Genomic DNA, 17,286 nt, shown 5'->3' with positions numbered 1-17,286 from the left:
TTGAAGTTTCATTAGGTCCCATTTGTTTATCTTTGTTTTTATTTCCATTTCTCTAGGAGGTGGGTCCAAAAGGATCTTGCTGTGATTTATGTCATAGAGTGTTCTACCTATGTTTTCCTCTAAGAGTTTGATAGTTTCTGGCCTTACATTTAGGTCTTTAATCCATTTTGAGCTTATTTTTGTGTATGGTGTTAGGGAATGATCTAATCTCAAACTTTTACATGTCCCTGTCCAGTTTTCCCAGCACTACTTATTGAAGAGGCTGTCCTTTCTCCACTGTACATTCCTGCCTCCTTTATTAAAGATAAGTTGACCATATGTGCGTGGGTTTATCTCTGGGCTTTCTATCCTGTTCCATTGATCTATCTTTCTGTTTTTATGCCAGTACCACACTGTCTTGATTACTGTAGCTTTGTAGTGTAGTCTGAAGTCAGGGAGCCTGATTCCTCCAGCTCCGTTTTTCGTTCTCAAGATTGCTTTGGCTATTCGGGGTCTTTTGTTTTTCCAAACAAATTTTGAAATTTTTTGTTCTAGTTCTGTGAAAAATGCCAGTGGTAGTTTGATAGGGATTGCATTGAATCTGTAGATTGCTTTGGGTAGTAGAGTCATTTTCACAATATTCATTCTTCCAATCCAGGAGCATGGTATATCTCTCCGTCTATTTGTATCATCTTTAATTTCTTTCATCAGTGTCTTATAGTTTTCTGCATACAGGTCTTTTGTCTCCTTAGGTAGGTTTATTCCTAGATATTTTATTCTTTTTGTTGCAATGGTAAATGGGAGTGTTTTCTTGATTTCATTTTCAGATTTTTCATCATTAGTATATAGGAATGCCAGAGATTTCTGTGCATTAATTTTGTATCCTGCTACTTTACCAAATTCACTGATTAGCTCTAGTAGTTTTCTGGTAGCATCTTTAGGATTCTCTATGTATAGTATCATGTCATCTGCAAACAGTGACAACTTTACCTCTTCTTTTCCAATTTGGATTCCTTTTATTTCCTTTTCTTCTCTGATTGCTGTGGCTAAAACTTCCAAAACTAGGTTGAATAAGAGTGGTGTGAGTGGGCAGCCTTGTCTTGTTCCTGATCTTAGTGCAAATGGTTTCAGCTTTTCACCATTGAGGACAATGTTGGCTGTGGGTTTGTCATATATGGCCTTTATTATGTTGAGGAAAGTTCCCTCTATGCCTACTTTCTGCAGGGTTTTTATCATAAATGGGTGTTGAATTTTGTCGAAAGATTTCTCTGCATCTATTGAGATGATCATATGGTTTTTCTCCTTCAACTTGTTAATATGGTGTATCACATTGATTGATTTGCATATATTGAAGAATCCTTGCATTCCTGGAATAAACCCCACTTGATCATGGTGTATGATCCTTTTAATGTGCTGTTGGATTCTGTTTGCTAGTATTTTGTTGAGGATTTTTGCATCTATGTTCATCAGTGATATTGGCCTGTAGCTTTCTTTCTTTGTGACATCCTTGCCTGGTTTTGGTATCAAGGTGATGGTAGCCTCGTAGAATGAGTTTGGGAGTGTTCCTTCCTCTGATATTGTTTGGAAGACTTTGAGAAGGATGGGTGTTAGCTCTTCTCTAAATGTTTGATAGAATTCGCCTGTGAAGCCATCTAGTCCTGGGCTTTTGTTTGATGGAAGATTTTTAATCACAGTTTCAATTTCAGTGCTTGTGATTGGTGTATTCATATTTTCTATTTCTTCCTGATTCAGTCTTGGCAGGTTGTGCATTTCTAAGAATTTGTCCATTTCTTCCAGGTTGTCCATTTTATTGGCATAGAGTTGCTTATAGTAATCTCTCATGATCTTTGGTATTCCTGCAGTGTCAGTTGTTACTTCTCCTTTTTCATTTCTAATTCTATTGATTTGAGTCTTCTCCCTTCTTTTCTTGATGAGTCTGGCTAATGGTTTGTCAATTTTGTTTATCTTCTCAAAGAACCAGCTTTTAGTTTGGTTGATCTTTGCTATCGTTTCCTTCATTTCTTTTTCATTTATTTCTGATCTGATCTTTATGATTTCTTATCTTCTGCTAACTTTGGGGGTTTTTTGTTCTTCTTTCTCTAATTGCTTTAGGTGCAGGGTCAGGTTGTTTACTCGAAATGTTTCCTGTTTCTTATGGTGGGATTGTATTGCTATGAACTTCCACCTTAGAACTGCTTTTGCTGCGTCCCATAGGTTTTGGGTCGTCGTGTCTCCATTGTCATTTGTTTCTAGGTATTTTTAAATTTCCTCTTTGATTTCTTCAGTGATCACTTCGTTATTGAGTATTGTATAGTTTAGCCTCCATGTGTTTGTATTTTTTACAGATCTTTTCCTGTAATTGATGTCTAGTCTCATAGCATTGTGGTCGGAAAAGATACTTGATACAATTTCAATTTTCTTAAATTTACCAAGGCTTGATTTGTGACCCAAGATATGATGTATCCTGGAGAATGTTCCATGAGCACTTGAGAAAAATGTGTATTCTGTTGTTTTTGGATGGAATGTCCTATAAATATCAACTAAGTTCATCTTGTTTAATGTATCATTTAAAGCTTGTGTTTCCTTATTTATTTTCATTTTGGATGATGTGTCCATTGGTGAAAGTGGGGTGTTAAAGTCCCCTACTATGATTGTGTTACTGTCGATTTCCCCTTTTATGGCTGTTAGTATTTGCCTTATGTATTGAGGTGCTCCTATGTTGGATGCATAAATATTTACAATTGTTATATCTTCTTCTTGGATCGATCCCTTTATCGTTATGTAGTGTCCTTCTTTGTCTCTTCTAATAGTCTTTATTTTAAAGTCTATTTTGTCTGATATAAGAATTGCTACTCCAGCTTTCTTTTGATTTCCATTTGCATGGAATATCTTTTTCCATCCGCTTACTTTCAATCTGTATGTGTCTCTAGGTCTGAAGTGGGTCTCTTGTAGACAGCATATATATGGGTCTTGTTTTTGTCCATTCAGCCACTCTGTGTCTTTTGGTAGGAGCATTTAGTCCATTTACATTGAAGGTAATTATTGATATGTATGTTCCTATTCCCATTTCCTTAATTGCTTTGGGTTCGTTATTGTAGGTATATTCCTTCTGTTGTGTTTCTTGCCTAGAGAAGTTCCTTTAGCATTTGTTGTAAAGCTGGTTTGGTGGTGCTGAAGTTTCTCAGCTTTTGCTTGTCTGTAAAGGTTTTAATTTCTCCATCAAATCTGAATGAGATCCTTGCTGGGTAGAGTAATCTTGTTTGCAGGTTTCTCTCCTTCATCACTTTAATTATGTCCTGCCACTCCCTTCTGGCTTGTAGAGTTTCTGCTGAGAGATCAGCTGTTATCCTGATGGGGATTCCCTTGTGTGTTATTTGTTGTTTTTGCCTTGCTGCTTTTAATATGATTTCTTTGTGTTTAATTTTTGACAGTTTGATTAATATGTGTCTTGGCGTATTTCTCCTTGGATTTATTCTATATGGGACTCTCTGTGCCTCCTGGACTTGATTAACTATTTCCTTTCCCATATTAGGGAAGTTTTCAACAATAATCTCTTCAAATATTTTCTCAGTCCCTTTCTTTTTCTCTTCTTCTTCTGGAACCCCTATAATTCGAATGTTGGTGCATTTAATGTTGTCCCAGAGGTCTCTGAGACTGTCCTCTGTTCTTTTCATTCTTTTTTCTTTATTTTGCTCTGCAGCAGTTATTTCCACTATTTTATCTTCCACCTCACTTATCCGTTCTTCTGCCTCAGTTATTCTGCTATTGATCCCATCTAGAGTATTTTTCATTTCATTTATTGTGTTTTTAATCGATGCTTGATTCATCTTTATTCCTTCTAGGTCCTTGTTAACTCTTTCTTGCATTTTGTCTATTCTATTTCCAAGATTATGGATCTTGGAAATAGAATCTTGAATCAGCTTTACTATCATTATTCTGAATTCTTTTTCAGGTAGACTGCCTATTACCTCTTCATTTGTTAGGTCTGGTAGGTTTTTATCTTGCTCCTTCACCTGCTGTGTGTTTTTCTGCCTTCTCATTTTGCTTATGTTACTGTGTTTGGGGTCTCCTTTTTGCAGGCTGCAGATTCGTAGTTCCCGTTGTTTTTGGTGTCTGTCCCCAGTGGCTAAGGTTGTTTCAGTAGGTTGTGTAGGCTTCCTGGTGGGGGGGACTAGTGCCTGTGTTCTGGTGGTTGAGGCTTGATCTTGTCTTTCTGGTGGACAGGTCCACGTCTGGTGGTGTGTTTTGGGGTGCCTATGGCCTTATTATGTTTTTATGTAGCCTCTCTGCTAATGGGTGGGGTTGTGTTCCTGCCTTGCTAGTTGCTTGGCATAGGGTGAACGGCACTGTAGCTTGCTGGTCGTTGACTGAAGCTGGGTGCTGGTGTTGAGATGGAGATCTCTGGGTGATGTTCGCTGCTTGATATTATGTGGAGCTGGGAGGTCTCTTGTGGACCCGTGTCCTGAAGTTGGCTCTCCCACTTCAGAGGCACAGCACTGACTCCTGGCTGCAGCACCAAGAGCCTTTCATCTACCCGGCTCAGAATAAAAGGGAGAAAAAGTAGAAAGAAAGAATTAGTAGAAGAAAGAAAGAGAGAGAGAAAGAAAGGAAGAAGGAAAGAAAGAAAGGAAGGAAGAAGGAAAGAAAGGAGGGAGCGAGGGAGGATGTATGGAAAGAGAGAAGGAAAGAAAGGAGGGAGGGAGGAATGAAAGCAAAAGGAAGAGTGAATGGAAGAAGGGAGGGAGGGTGGGAGGAAGGAAAGAAAGAAAGACAGGAGAGAGGGAGGGAGGAAGGAAAGAAAAAGAAAGTGGAAAGAAGAAGGGTGGGAGGGAGGGAGGGAGGAAAGAAAAAGAAAGAAGGAAAGGAGGAGCGGAGGGAGGGAGGAAGGGAAGGTAGGAAAAAAAGAAAGAGCAGGTAAAGTAAAATAGAATAAAGTATGAAATATAGTAGCGTTATTAAAATTAAAAAGTAATTATTAAAAAAAAACGGACCGCTAGAACCCTGGGACATATGGTGGAAGCAAAGCTATACAGAGAGAATCTTACACAGAAGATTGCACATACACATTCACAAAAAGAGAGCAGGGGAAAAATCAAAAATCTTGCTCTCCAAGTCCACCTCCTCAATTTGGGATAATTCGTTGTAAAAAGAGGAAAAGGGCGAGAAGTCTGAAATCTTGCTCTCTAAGTCCACCTCCTTAATTTGGGATAATTCGTTGTAAAAAGAGGAAAAGGGGGGAAAGTCTTAAATCTTGTCCTCAAAGTCCACTTCCTCAATTTGGGATGATTCGCTGTCCATTCATGCACTCCACAGACGCAGGGCACATCAAATGGACCGTGGAGCTTTAATCCGCTGCCTCCGAGGCTGCACAGAGAGATTTCCCTGTCTCTTCTCTGCTCTCACAGCTCCCGGGTCTCAGCCTTGGACCTGGCCCCGCCTCTGCGCGTAGGTCGCCGGAGGGCGTCCGTTCTTTGCTCAGACAGGACGGGTTTAAGGGAGCCGCTGATGCGGGGGCTCTGGCTCACTCAGGCAGAGGGGAGGGAGGGGCACGCAGTGTGGGGCGGGCCTGCGGCGGCAGAGGCCGGCATGACGTTGCAGCAGCCCGTGGCGCTCCGTGCACTTTCCCGGGAAAGCCGTCCCCGGGTCCCGGGACACCGGCAGTGGCGGAGTGCACAGGCCCCCCGGAAGGCGGGGCGGACAGTGACCCGCGCTCGCACACAGGCCCCGTGGCGGCGGTGGCGGCGGCGGCGGCGGCGGCGGCGGGTGGGGGGGGGCGGCGGCGGCGGCTGCGGGTGGGGGGGGGGCGGCAGCGGCGGCGGCGGCAGCCCCAGCGTCCCACGCCCGTCTCCGAGGTCCGCGCCTTACCCGCGGCTCGCGCCTGTCTCGAGCGCTTCCCCAAGCAGCCCTCTTAATGCCCTCTCCTCACGCACCAGGAAACAAAAGGGAAAAAAGTCTCTTGCCTCTTCGGCAGCTCCAGACCCTTTCCCCGGACTCCCTCCGGGCTAGACGTGGTGCACTAACTCCTTCAGGCTCTCTTCCTGCCGCCAGCCCCAGTCCTCTTCCTGCGCTCCGACTGAAAGCCGATACCCGAGCCTCAGATCCCAGCCCCGCCCGCCCCGGCGGCCGAGCAGACAAGCCTCTCGGGCTGGTGTGTGCCTGAGGGCACCGATCCTCTGTGCCAGAATCTCTTCGCTTTGCCCTCCGCACCCCTGTTGCTGTGCTCTTCTCCGCTACTCCGAAGCTTCCCCCTCCGCCACCTGCAGTCTCCGCCCGCGAAGGGGCTTATAGTGTGTAGAAACCTTCCCTCCTTCATGGCTCCCTCCCACTGGTGCAGGTCCCGTCCCTATCCTATTGTCTCTGTTTATTCTTTTTTTCTTTTGCCCTATCCAGGTATGTGGGGAGCTTCTTGCCTTTTGGGGGGTCTGAGGTCTTCTGTCAGCGTTCAGTAGGTGTTCTGTAGGAGTTGTTCCACGTGTAGATGAATTTCTGATGTATGTGTGGGGAGGAAGGTGATCTCCGCGTCTTACTCTTCCGCCATCTTCCTCCGGGGGCCTAAAATCAATTTCTACAAAAAATCCTGCGGGATTTTGACTGGGATTTCACTGGATGTGTAGATCAATCGAGGAGAAAAATATTGAGTCTTATGATGCATGAAAATGTTGTAACAAATACAGTATATCTCAACATTTCTCTTGGAAATGTTTTATAATTTTCAGTATACAGGTTTTATACATCTTTTGTCAAATTTATCTCCAATTACTTCATAATTTTAAAGCTATTATAAATGGTACTTTTTCAATTTTTGATTGTTTTTTGCTCGATTAAATTATGGATACCTATATGATTATTTATTGACATATTTGAACATGGCCCTGGGAAGGGGTGGTGAACTTGAAGCCCCTCAAATACTACTTGAAATGTCCTGGAACATGGGGCGAGACAACTATCACATAGCATATTTTCTGAAAGCTCTTCCACTCTCATTTCATTTTATGAATGAGGAATGAGAACAATGTGAAGCCAGATACAGCTGGAAATGTTTGTTTCATGTGGATACAGTCTCAATCAGAATACATTAGTAAATGTTACCTTCAAAGATAATTTTTGGCAAGAATATTCCGATGGTTTTAAAACATTTTTTTCACTCATCACAAGTGATTAGTGTAATGACAGTGAATCTAATTAAAATCTTTGTTGCCTGTCCAAAATATGCTTGATAGCAAGTAATTTTTCTTCTATACTGTATGAAGGAAAACTTAAGAAGCAATCATTTAGACTCAGAAAAAATAAAAATGACAGACACAAAATACTAGCCAAGTTCATTATCAAGGAAATTAGCTTCAAATGAAATATTTTTATATCTGTTTTTGAAGAGATTTTCAAATTTACATTATATTTTCTTATCTTATGGCACCGGAAGGAAATTATCTGTCTGAATGACATGTTGGAGAATAACAATGAGGGACTGAATTGTTTTGTAAGTAGCTCAATTTCCACCACTGAAATGATCTTGTATTTAAGACAGCAGGGATAAAGAAAATATTTTATGGAAAAATACTAAGACACTGTGATGTTCCCCAACCATCTACAAAAATCGGATCCCTTTTATATAAACAATCATTTAGGTAAGCAGGCCCAAAGCCTTCTTCCAGAAGAGAAGTCCTGTCTTATAACTCCTCTTGCATTTAACAGATCTTTTTAAAAAACAACCAATTTCCTAATGTATTTAAAACTAATGTATCTTGGTTTACTGATCAGTTACTGACAATTATAAAAGCTAAATCAACTTCCAGTGATATATCTGAGTCTACAGTGCACACTAAAACATTAACAAGATTATCAAGTAAATTCAAACAACAATAAAAATTGTTTTCTACAGCTAACTTTATATTCCAGGTAAAGGTACTCTTTGGAGAAGTCCAGAAAGCATGTGCTCAAATTTTGTTGATTAAATTAAATTCATTGTGTGTGTGTGTGTGTGTGTGTGTGTGTGTAGGCTAGGCCAAAGGTGTTCTCATACTACTATCTGTAATTTAGGATGTGTGTGTAGGAGGGGGTTGTGAATATGTGGGGGGGGAGATGTGTAATTATATTTTGTATGCAATATAGCTTCTTCAAAACAAAGATATAATTTCCATAAATCTTCTGATGAGTTCCTTGACATCAGAGCTCAATGAGGTATTGTAGCCTGGACATCTTTATGTTAAGAGAGGAGAGAATATGTCCATATCATAAGTGCCTACAGTACAACAGGTCAGCTTCTACATGCCTACACATTTGGGTGCTGTGCTGTGCTGGACTCCCAGGTTCTTACATCCCACTTGGGGCTTGTTATGAATTTAGTTATTCATCCATGCCAGGAGGAACTGTAATCATAAAAGATGATTCAAATGGCAAATGCCTAATAGCAAAATACCTCATGGGGATTATGATGACATAAAAAATATCTTAGTATGACTAGAATATAGATCACGAAGCAGGCACATGGGTGATGAGACTGCAGTAGTAATACGGGAACAGATCTCACAACAAGGAGTGCCACAGACAGCCTTTGAGAAGGAAAATGATCTGAGGCTGGTTGTTTCAGAAACAGTTCCGGATTGAATTGTGTCCCCTCAAAAGCTATGTCAACATCTTAAGCCCCCAGACCCGTGAACGTGCACTTATTTGGAAATAGGGTCTTTGCAGACATAATTGAGTTAAGATGATGTTATACTGGAATAGGGTAGGCCTTGAATGTAATGACTGGTATCCTTACAAGGAGAGAGAGATTTTGATACAGAGACACAGAGGGGAGACAGCCATGTGAAGAAGGAGACAGAAATTGGAATGATGAAGCTACCAGCCAAACTTATCAAGGATTGCTGGCAGCTTCCAGAAGCCAGGAGAGAGACATGGGACAGACTCTTCCCTAGAGCTTTCAGAGGACACATGGCCACAGTGACACCTTGAGTTTGAACTTCTAGTCTGCAGAATTATTTAACAATAATTTCTGTTGTTTTAAGACACTCAGTTTGTGATAATTTATCATGGCCACCTAGAAACTAATACCGTGAACATATCATAGTGTGTGGAATGGATGAGAGATGAGCAAGACTGGACACAGAATGACCAATTAGAAGCACCAACAGCAAAATCCAGATGACAGAGCATTAATCAGAACCAATCAGAACAGTGGCAATGAGAATGGCAAGACATAGGTGATGCTGAGAGTTATTCAGAAGGTAGAATCAATAGGATTAGTTATCAGAGATTAGGGAATTTTAGGAAAGAAAAGAGTCAGAGATAATTTCCAAATGTCTGGTTTCAGAAACATTTAGTGTGATAGGGATCACTTGAAAGGAAGACACTTGGTTGGGGGTAGAGAGAAGAATAAATTTAGCTTTGTCTTAGTGCCATTTGAAGTAACTAAGTGATGTCCTCACAGGAAACTGGGTCTGGAATTGAGGAAAAAGTTTTGGGATGACATATAGATATAATAATGATGCTATGACACTTCATGATTCTCCCATAATATCATTTAGCACACTCTTTATTTTAATTTCCTGTTTATCTGTAAATCCTCAGCAAGGAAGCAAGATGAGACCAGAGAATTGAGGGAACTACTTCTTTTGATAACACTGCTCTCCTCAACAGGACAACCTCAGATGTCCCTACTTGTCCCATCTTATGGATGAAGGAGTGATACTAATAAAGCAATTCTGGCTCTTCCCAGTCAGTTGTGTAAAAAGAAGCTGTCCCTAAGTACTGACAGATTTTGGGCTTTGGACCTTAGCCATAAATCCAGGACAACAGGGAAAAAATCCCACTAGACATTCTGTTACATTTTACATAGATAATCCATTATAATCCTCATAAGAATAATCTTCACTAAAACCATATTAATTATAATCCTTACTACAAAAGACAAAGAAACAAAAGAAGAAAAACCCTAAAAGTCTCAGGTGCAGGAAATAGAGAGGAGTCCTAAGGTTAGAGAAATGAGCTGGAGCTTGACAGGAGAAATCATGAAGGGTGGGTGAAGAAGTCCTGTTATGACCCTATCAAGACAGCAGCTGGCCTGTCCCTAGGTTCTTCAGAACATTTTTTTATAAATTTTTTTTTTTTAACATAGGGGCAGGACAGGAGTAAAGACACAGATGTAGAGAATGGACTTGAGGACACGGGGAGGGGGAAGGGTAAGCTGGGACGAAGTGAGAGAGTGGCATGGACTTATATATACTACCAAATGTAAAACAGATAGCTAGTGGGAAGCAGCCGCATAGCATAGGGAGATCAGCTCAGTGCTTTGTGACCACCTAGAGGGGTGGGATAGGAAGGGTGGGAGGGAGACGCAAGAGGGAGGGGATATGGGGATGTACATATATGTATAGCCGATTCACTCTGTTATAAAGCATAAACTAACACACCATTGGAAAGCAGTTATACTCCAAAAAAGATGTTAAAAAAAAAAAAAAAGCAGCTGGGATGGAGCCATTTATAAGTCCTAGAGTATTTCTTCACACAAAACACAAGCTTTAGAAATAACTCTGTATGTTGTCCCAGGTAAGCATCAAAGAGGTTTTCCCTGAGAGAAACAGAAACCCAAGCCTTGCAACTGAGAGATCTGAATTCTTTCTTTCCTGTCTTTATGGTACAGGGACAGGATGGTGATAGTGGGAGGGAGAGAAAGTACTTGGGGAGGATACAAAAGAGGCTTGAATTGTATCTATAATATTTCATTTCTAAATAAATAAATGAGTGTTAATAAGATTCAAATATTGCAAAATATTAAAATGTTGTATCCAGTATTTGTTATATGATTTTATGTGCTATCATCTTACTAATGAAAAAAAAATAAACAGGTTAATTAACTTGCCCAGATCACAGTCCATGAGAGGAGAAACTATGGAAATATAGACTTCTAATACCAAAGTCTGTTAAACTGACTTGGCTTATTCATTTTTGCATTAACAAGGAAGGGCCTAACATGTGGCCAAGGTGTTCAGAATGATAGACAACAGCTGGGATAATTCCTGGAGGGAGGGGCCCTGCTGACAGAGGTCTGCTATCAAATGCCACCATTCAACAGGGTGGCCCAGGGCTGCATTTGGCACGTGACCTAAGGAAACTTAGAGATCATCTACTTCAACTGGGTCAGTTTACAAATTCAGAAACAGACCCAGAGAGATTAACTGGCTGGCTTAGTGAGTGGATGATTCAAAATTTAATGCTATGTCAATTATACCAGGTGCTCTAAACTGTAGTCAAGAAGTAGCAGAACAGTCTTGGGAATGGGGATGATGATGACGATAAATAAAAATAAACATGATGGTGGTGGTGATGATAGCAGCTAACGTTTTTGAGCACTAATCTAAATTCTAGGTACTCACCTGAATGCTTTGTAAGTATCCCCTTGATTATTCCTCACAACAACTCAAAAAGTTAGGTACAATCATCATCTCCATTCAGATCAAAGGAGAGCCTCTCAGGGGCTCATAATCTGTAAATTACAGAGTAGAACCCAACCTAGGCAGTCTGACTTCTATGCTGGAACTCTTAACCATATGCTGTGCTAAAGACTCAAACATTAGGGGAAGGGGGAAGGAGCAAGTGGGAGCTCAATCCCATCTCTCTCAGGTTCAACTTGGGCTTATATATTTCCCATTACTACATATGTGAGGTGTGTATTTGGCTTAGAATTTGACATTATCTGATGCCAATATGAATTCTACATGGTTTCAAGTTAGGTAGAGCTCTTGAAGCAATGGTATGTTAGAGTGTAGATGGATTGACTCATGAGTTATTGGATTAAACCTGAAACTCAAGTCATGAAAGTGATCAATTGCAGGACTGCAAGATAGGGGATCATCAGGGAGCTTCATTTGTTCACTCACTCATTCGTTCATTCAACAAATACACGTTGATTTCAAAAGTGCCAGATACTGAGCTCAAATCAGCATATAAGTATTTGGGATTTCTTTGCATCGAGATAATAGGCAGTCATAGATCTGGATGTGTACCAAGATGTATGTGATAGAGCTGAGGACAAAACAATGGTGAATTTTAGGAAATGAAATAAGAAATTCTAAAAAGTGCTAACAATTGGCTAATAATTGCAAGGGTCTCAAAGGATGGGGATTCTAAAGAAGGAAGGGGTGGTCAACAGTGTAAAACTATGACTGAGCAGTGATGTTAAATGAAGACAGAAAAGAAAGACAATTCTATGATGTAAGTAGTAAATCCCTGGTGACGTTTAAGAGGGCACACATAGAGTAGGCTGATAAAGCCAGGTTGAGTGGTGAGAAGATGAGCATAAAGGGCATGAGAAAGAGGGATGGAGGTAGGTTGGGGGGTAGGTATGATGGAAAATGGTGAGGGTGGGGTGAAGAGAAGGCCAGTGAAGATGACTGAATATGTGCAAGAGAGACATTTGGCACCAGACAGTTCACAAGAATAACCATATGCTAGAATGAATTCAATCTAGACTTAATATCATTAACTTAAATGTTGATATCAGAGCAAAATTTAGTAACTTTTCTGTAAACCATATCCCCAAGTTCACTTCCTGGGACACATTCTGGGAAGGTGTTTTCACTCTAAACCTTTCTTTAGTTAGCACCAAAATTCACTGACAATAAGCTACAAAAGAAAATCTGTCAATTCTCAATTGTTTTATTTTCTGATGTCCCACTTGTGATCTCAATCAGAAGTGACTGAAATGTTTCTGGTTCTTTGGCTCTGCTGGAAATGACATTTTCCACAGAGGCATCTAATCTTGGATCAATGAAATCAGGTGATATTATTCTCCAGAATCCTCTACATATATAATAATCAAGAGAGAAAGATTAAAGTACAAATGGTACGTTAAATGCCTTTTGAGCCCATCCACAGTGAAGCTGGATGTGATTTACCTTCACCTGCACCTCCTCTTCCACCTCCACTACCGTAGCTAGTGATGAAAACCACCACCCAGAGGTGAATCCCAGAAAGGCTTCATTGCCTTTTGATGTATTGTTTGTACAATCAGGTTTAGAGACGTCAAAATTCTCAACCAATCATCTTCCTATGATTCCGAGTAAAACTGTCATACAAAATAAGCTTAGCAGAGACTTCTCCCTCTCTTTTAGAGTCTTTATAGAGATTATAATTAAAGGAGAATTTTTCCTATCAATATAAAATTATATAAAATGATTGATTACAGATGTTAGCCACTCAATTCCATAGCCTACCCAAACAGATTCTAAGTCCAGCTGGAAATAAATAAAATTGATCATCAAGGGTCTGTGTTGGATGGTAGAATAAGCACTAAACACCCTATTGTGCTAGAAGCTCAATATGTAAGACAAATTTATGTAACATTCAACCAAAATCTTTGTGACATGTGATCTACTTACCCCTGCAAGGCTTTCTCTCCAAACCAATCTCCTTTTCCTAAGGTTCTAAGAAAGACTGGGTCTTCACTTGGCGAGTCTTCACGAGTGACATTTACCTAGAAAGAGAAACAATGAAAACCTGTATCCACGGCATACACACTGGATGATCAAATAAACACTGGTTAATGATGTTCGTTCCATTTCTTATTTCTTCTTTTTTTTAAACTTATTTTCATGAAGAGAAAAAGTACGGTACCATTAAAGGGGCCAAAGAATAATATTGCAACTTCACATGCACCCCAAGAAGTAATCTCCATGTATTTTGTAATGCTTTCAAGTTGTTGTCAAGAAATAATAAATTATTCAGAAATTTGAATTTCACTCAAATCTTCAACTCTATTCCCACTTCCAACTTTCTATGAGGCAATCACTATGATGGATTTAGTAGTGTTCCTCCAGTCTTTTTTTATGTGTTTATATGCATGTGTTTTAAAAATATATGGATAGCATAATACAGTATGAATCATTCTGTGACTTACATTTTTTCTTATCATTATTTAAATTATTTATTCCATGCTATTATATATAAATCTAGTTAATTCGTTTTAATGTTTTAGTGTCTTCTTTCATCCTATATTTATCAATTTCCTTGCAGATGGACATTTATACTGTCTCCATTTTTTGGCTTCACTTAACATCTTTCTATACACCTCTCTACATGTACATCCCAGTTATACTAGGACATGCCTATCTCATGGCCAAGAAGAAGCCAGCCTTCATTCAAAGGCCAGTCACATTTCCATGAAGACTTCCTGCAGGTCTCTACATGACTAGTGTTCTCATAATCCATATGTTTCATTCAGCAGGATTTCTTTTTTTTTTTTGTGGTACGCAGGCCTCTCACTGTTGTGGCCTCTCCCGTTGTGGAGCAGGCTCCGGACGTGCAGGCTCAGCGGCCATGGCTCACGGGCCCAGCCACTCCGCGGCATGTGGGATCTTCCCGGACCGGGGCACGAACCCATGTCCCCTGCATCGGCAGGCGGACTTTCAACCACTGCGCCACCAGGGAAGCCCCAGGATTTCTTTTTCTGAAGATATATAAATTACATATGTGTCTTTATTTTACCATAATGAATAGTATGCTCTTCAAAGAAATGGGCATTTCTTTGATATTCTCTGTAATTTATAGTAAGTACTCAATAAAGAGTAGTAAACTGCATGAACAGAAAAGCTTCATTACTAACAAGATATCTCCGCCCATATAGGACTTGGGAGTTGGGTGATAGTCCATTGAAAGCAAGTAATAATGTATTTGTTGAATGAAGACATAAATGTAGTAAATTGTACCTCTGTGTTAATTCACTTCCCCCTAAAGTTCTACAAATATACTAGCTACGTGTCATCTAAAAAGTTTAAATAGTTAAAATTCACCTACCTGGAAAATGTAATGAAGTAGAAAAACTAATTTCTTGATACAATGCCAGACACTTAAACACATTTAAAAATACTATGCTTCAGGTTTCTGAATTTAGAGACTGGATGTCAAAGACCCGAATTTTTATAAGTATTAAAAAGGTCTATGGAAGGTGAAGGGAATTCAATTATTACTCTCCACTGACCCATTTGATTACTCCTCCACATGGTGTTTCAAAAGCATGGAAATGAAGTTTTTAACACTTAACCACTGAGCTATGTAAGAGAGATACTCATATGCTTACTGATGAGGCTTTCACAGATGTGAATGGAAATATACTAGCCCAGTGATTCTCAAACTGTGTGTGTGTGTGGTGGGGAGAGGAGGCGTGCAGCCTTGTTTAAAATAAAGGTTACTGAACTCTTATTCCTGAGGTTTTGATTGAATGGGTTTTGGAAATCTGCATTTCAAAAGACTAATGTGGGTGATTTAGATGCAAATGTTCTACAGACCAAGCTTTGACAAACACTGATACACTGTTTCATTTCTGAACCTCAGTTTTCTTATCTGCACAATGAGACAACTCAACAAAATTACTTCTGTCAGTCCTGGCTGTTAAAAAAAAAAAAAAAACAATGATTAAGGTGTAATATACTATAAGTTAAGCTCATTAATTCAAATTAGATATAAGGATACATATAACTGTACCTTTGCCATTTGGGTAATGAAAAAGATTATAAACTCAAAATGGCAGATTTACGCAAGCCATGGAGAAATTTGGGTGGGTTTTGAAATGTTCTTAAAAAATATGTTACTGAAAAGCAGTAAGAGACATAAAAAACGGGTCACCTACGGAATAAATAACTTTCTGCTTATATGATAAATATGAGGAAAAATCTATCTCCTATAGTTCATATATGTGGAAAAACAAGCAGCTCAAAGAGCAAGAATGAAAGTTTCCCTTTAAAGTTGTAGTTTCCACAGTTTTTCTTTATATATATAATGAATCATTCTAAATATGCACAGACACCAGTCATGGACATTTGCATCTTTAATTCTAAAAAAAAAAATTCAAGGTAGAAAAAGTTATATATACAGATATAGCTTCTCTAACCTTAACCTGTATACATAGTCTTTTCACCTAAACCATAAAGTACTTTATGATCCACAATGCTGTGGAAGGGAACTAGCTATGGAGCCTTAAAGGTAATATTTAGTCTATTTGAACCCATTACCCCACCACCTTGCCCGAAAAATGGGAGGGATATCTCATATGGATGTACTTGTGTGCTATGTGTGAATTAAATGAGAACATCAATGAAAAGCATCCTCTTAATTTTGAGTGCCCCCCAAAGTTGGTTCTTTTTTCCTTATTTTCCCCTTTGTTCCATTTCTCTCACCTCCTACTTCAGAAATTCCATGCGTTTGATTGCAGCTATCCCAAATCTCTACCATTGCTCTTGTTGCCATAAAATGCTATTTAGAACTTTAACTTTAGTTCCAGGTAGGTAAAAGAGAAGGTGTTTATTTTTATAATCCTTTTACTTGTCTATATATTAATTTTTCTATAAAATATATGCATGGTATTGTAATTTTAAGATTTGGAACTATTTTTTAAATTATATATATATATATATATATATATATAAAATTTTTAAAATTAAGAATCAAAATAGAAATTAGATATTTTAAATGGGACACATAAAATTAATCTTTAATACCAAAATCTTCAATAAACAATATCAATGTGCTCAACCAACATGTTTAACCCAAAATAATTCAAAAACAAAATAAAATGTTTTAATACAAATTCAACAGGTTTTATAAGCAAAGCGATGTTTGTTGTAAAAAAACATGGAACTCAGAGATTTGTGGGACAGGCCCAGCTGGAGAATAGGGTTGTCAGGTGAGCATTTTCCTACCTGTGTAGTTAATAGATTATAAAAATGAGGAGTTCCCAAATCAAAGCATCTCCCTTTTCAAACAATGTTCTACACACATTGCTCAAAAATTGGCCCTGTTATTCAAAAAAAAAAAAAAAAAAAAGTTCCCTAATGTAGAAAAACACTTTTAGGAGCTGTATCTGATAGTTTGGGGCATGTACAGGGAAAGAATATTTTTCTGAGCTTGACGTTTGCCTGCATTCCTTAAGTCATTAGTTAAATTCAGGGTGGCTCAGACCTATGACTCCCCTGAGTCTGGTTTGACAACTGAACTTTTTGTACAACACAGGAATGAATTAGAATCTCTCTCACCATGTGTCCACTCCCATCCCCCAAAACATCTCTGGTGAATCTTATATTCGTGATTCTCTTTCTGGAACTTCTACTTTAATGAGTGTGTGTACATGCACTCACATGCACCTCATTCCATGCATAAGTACCATATATTTTCCTAGTTTTAAACTTTATATAAATAATATCATACCACACATATCCTTCAACTTGTTTCTTTTGAACAGCATTGTATTTGAGATTTATCCAATTCATCCATGTTAATATATGTAGCTGTAGTTCATTTCCTGTTTGTATACTATGC

The 17,286-nt window shown here is 39.1% G+C and overlaps 1 protein-coding gene across 2 annotated transcripts in view; it reads right to left on the bottom strand.

Annotated features, from left to right (window-relative positions):
- The window catches only part of PRKG1 (protein kinase cGMP-dependent 1), a 1,281,256-nt gene that overhangs the window by 210,649 nt on the left and 1,053,321 nt on the right, over positions 1–17,286 (bottom strand). For both annotated transcript variants that reach the window (XM_081245892.1, XM_081245891.1), the window contains exon 7: positions 13,356–13,450. In XM_081245892.1, the coding sequence (XP_081102018.1) occupies positions 13,356–13,450 (95 nt within the window). The remainder of the gene's footprint in view (positions 1–13,355; positions 13,451–17,286) is intronic.

Source organism: Mesoplodon bidens (assembly GCF_964165515.1).
Source record: "Mesoplodon bidens genome assembly, chromosome: 1".
In the NCBI taxonomy this organism is placed as follows: domain Eukaryota; kingdom Metazoa; phylum Chordata; class Mammalia; order Artiodactyla; family Ziphiidae; genus Mesoplodon; species Mesoplodon bidens.
The sequence above is the reverse complement of the archived record's forward strand: the minus strand, read 5'-3'. Positions and strand labels throughout refer to the sequence as shown.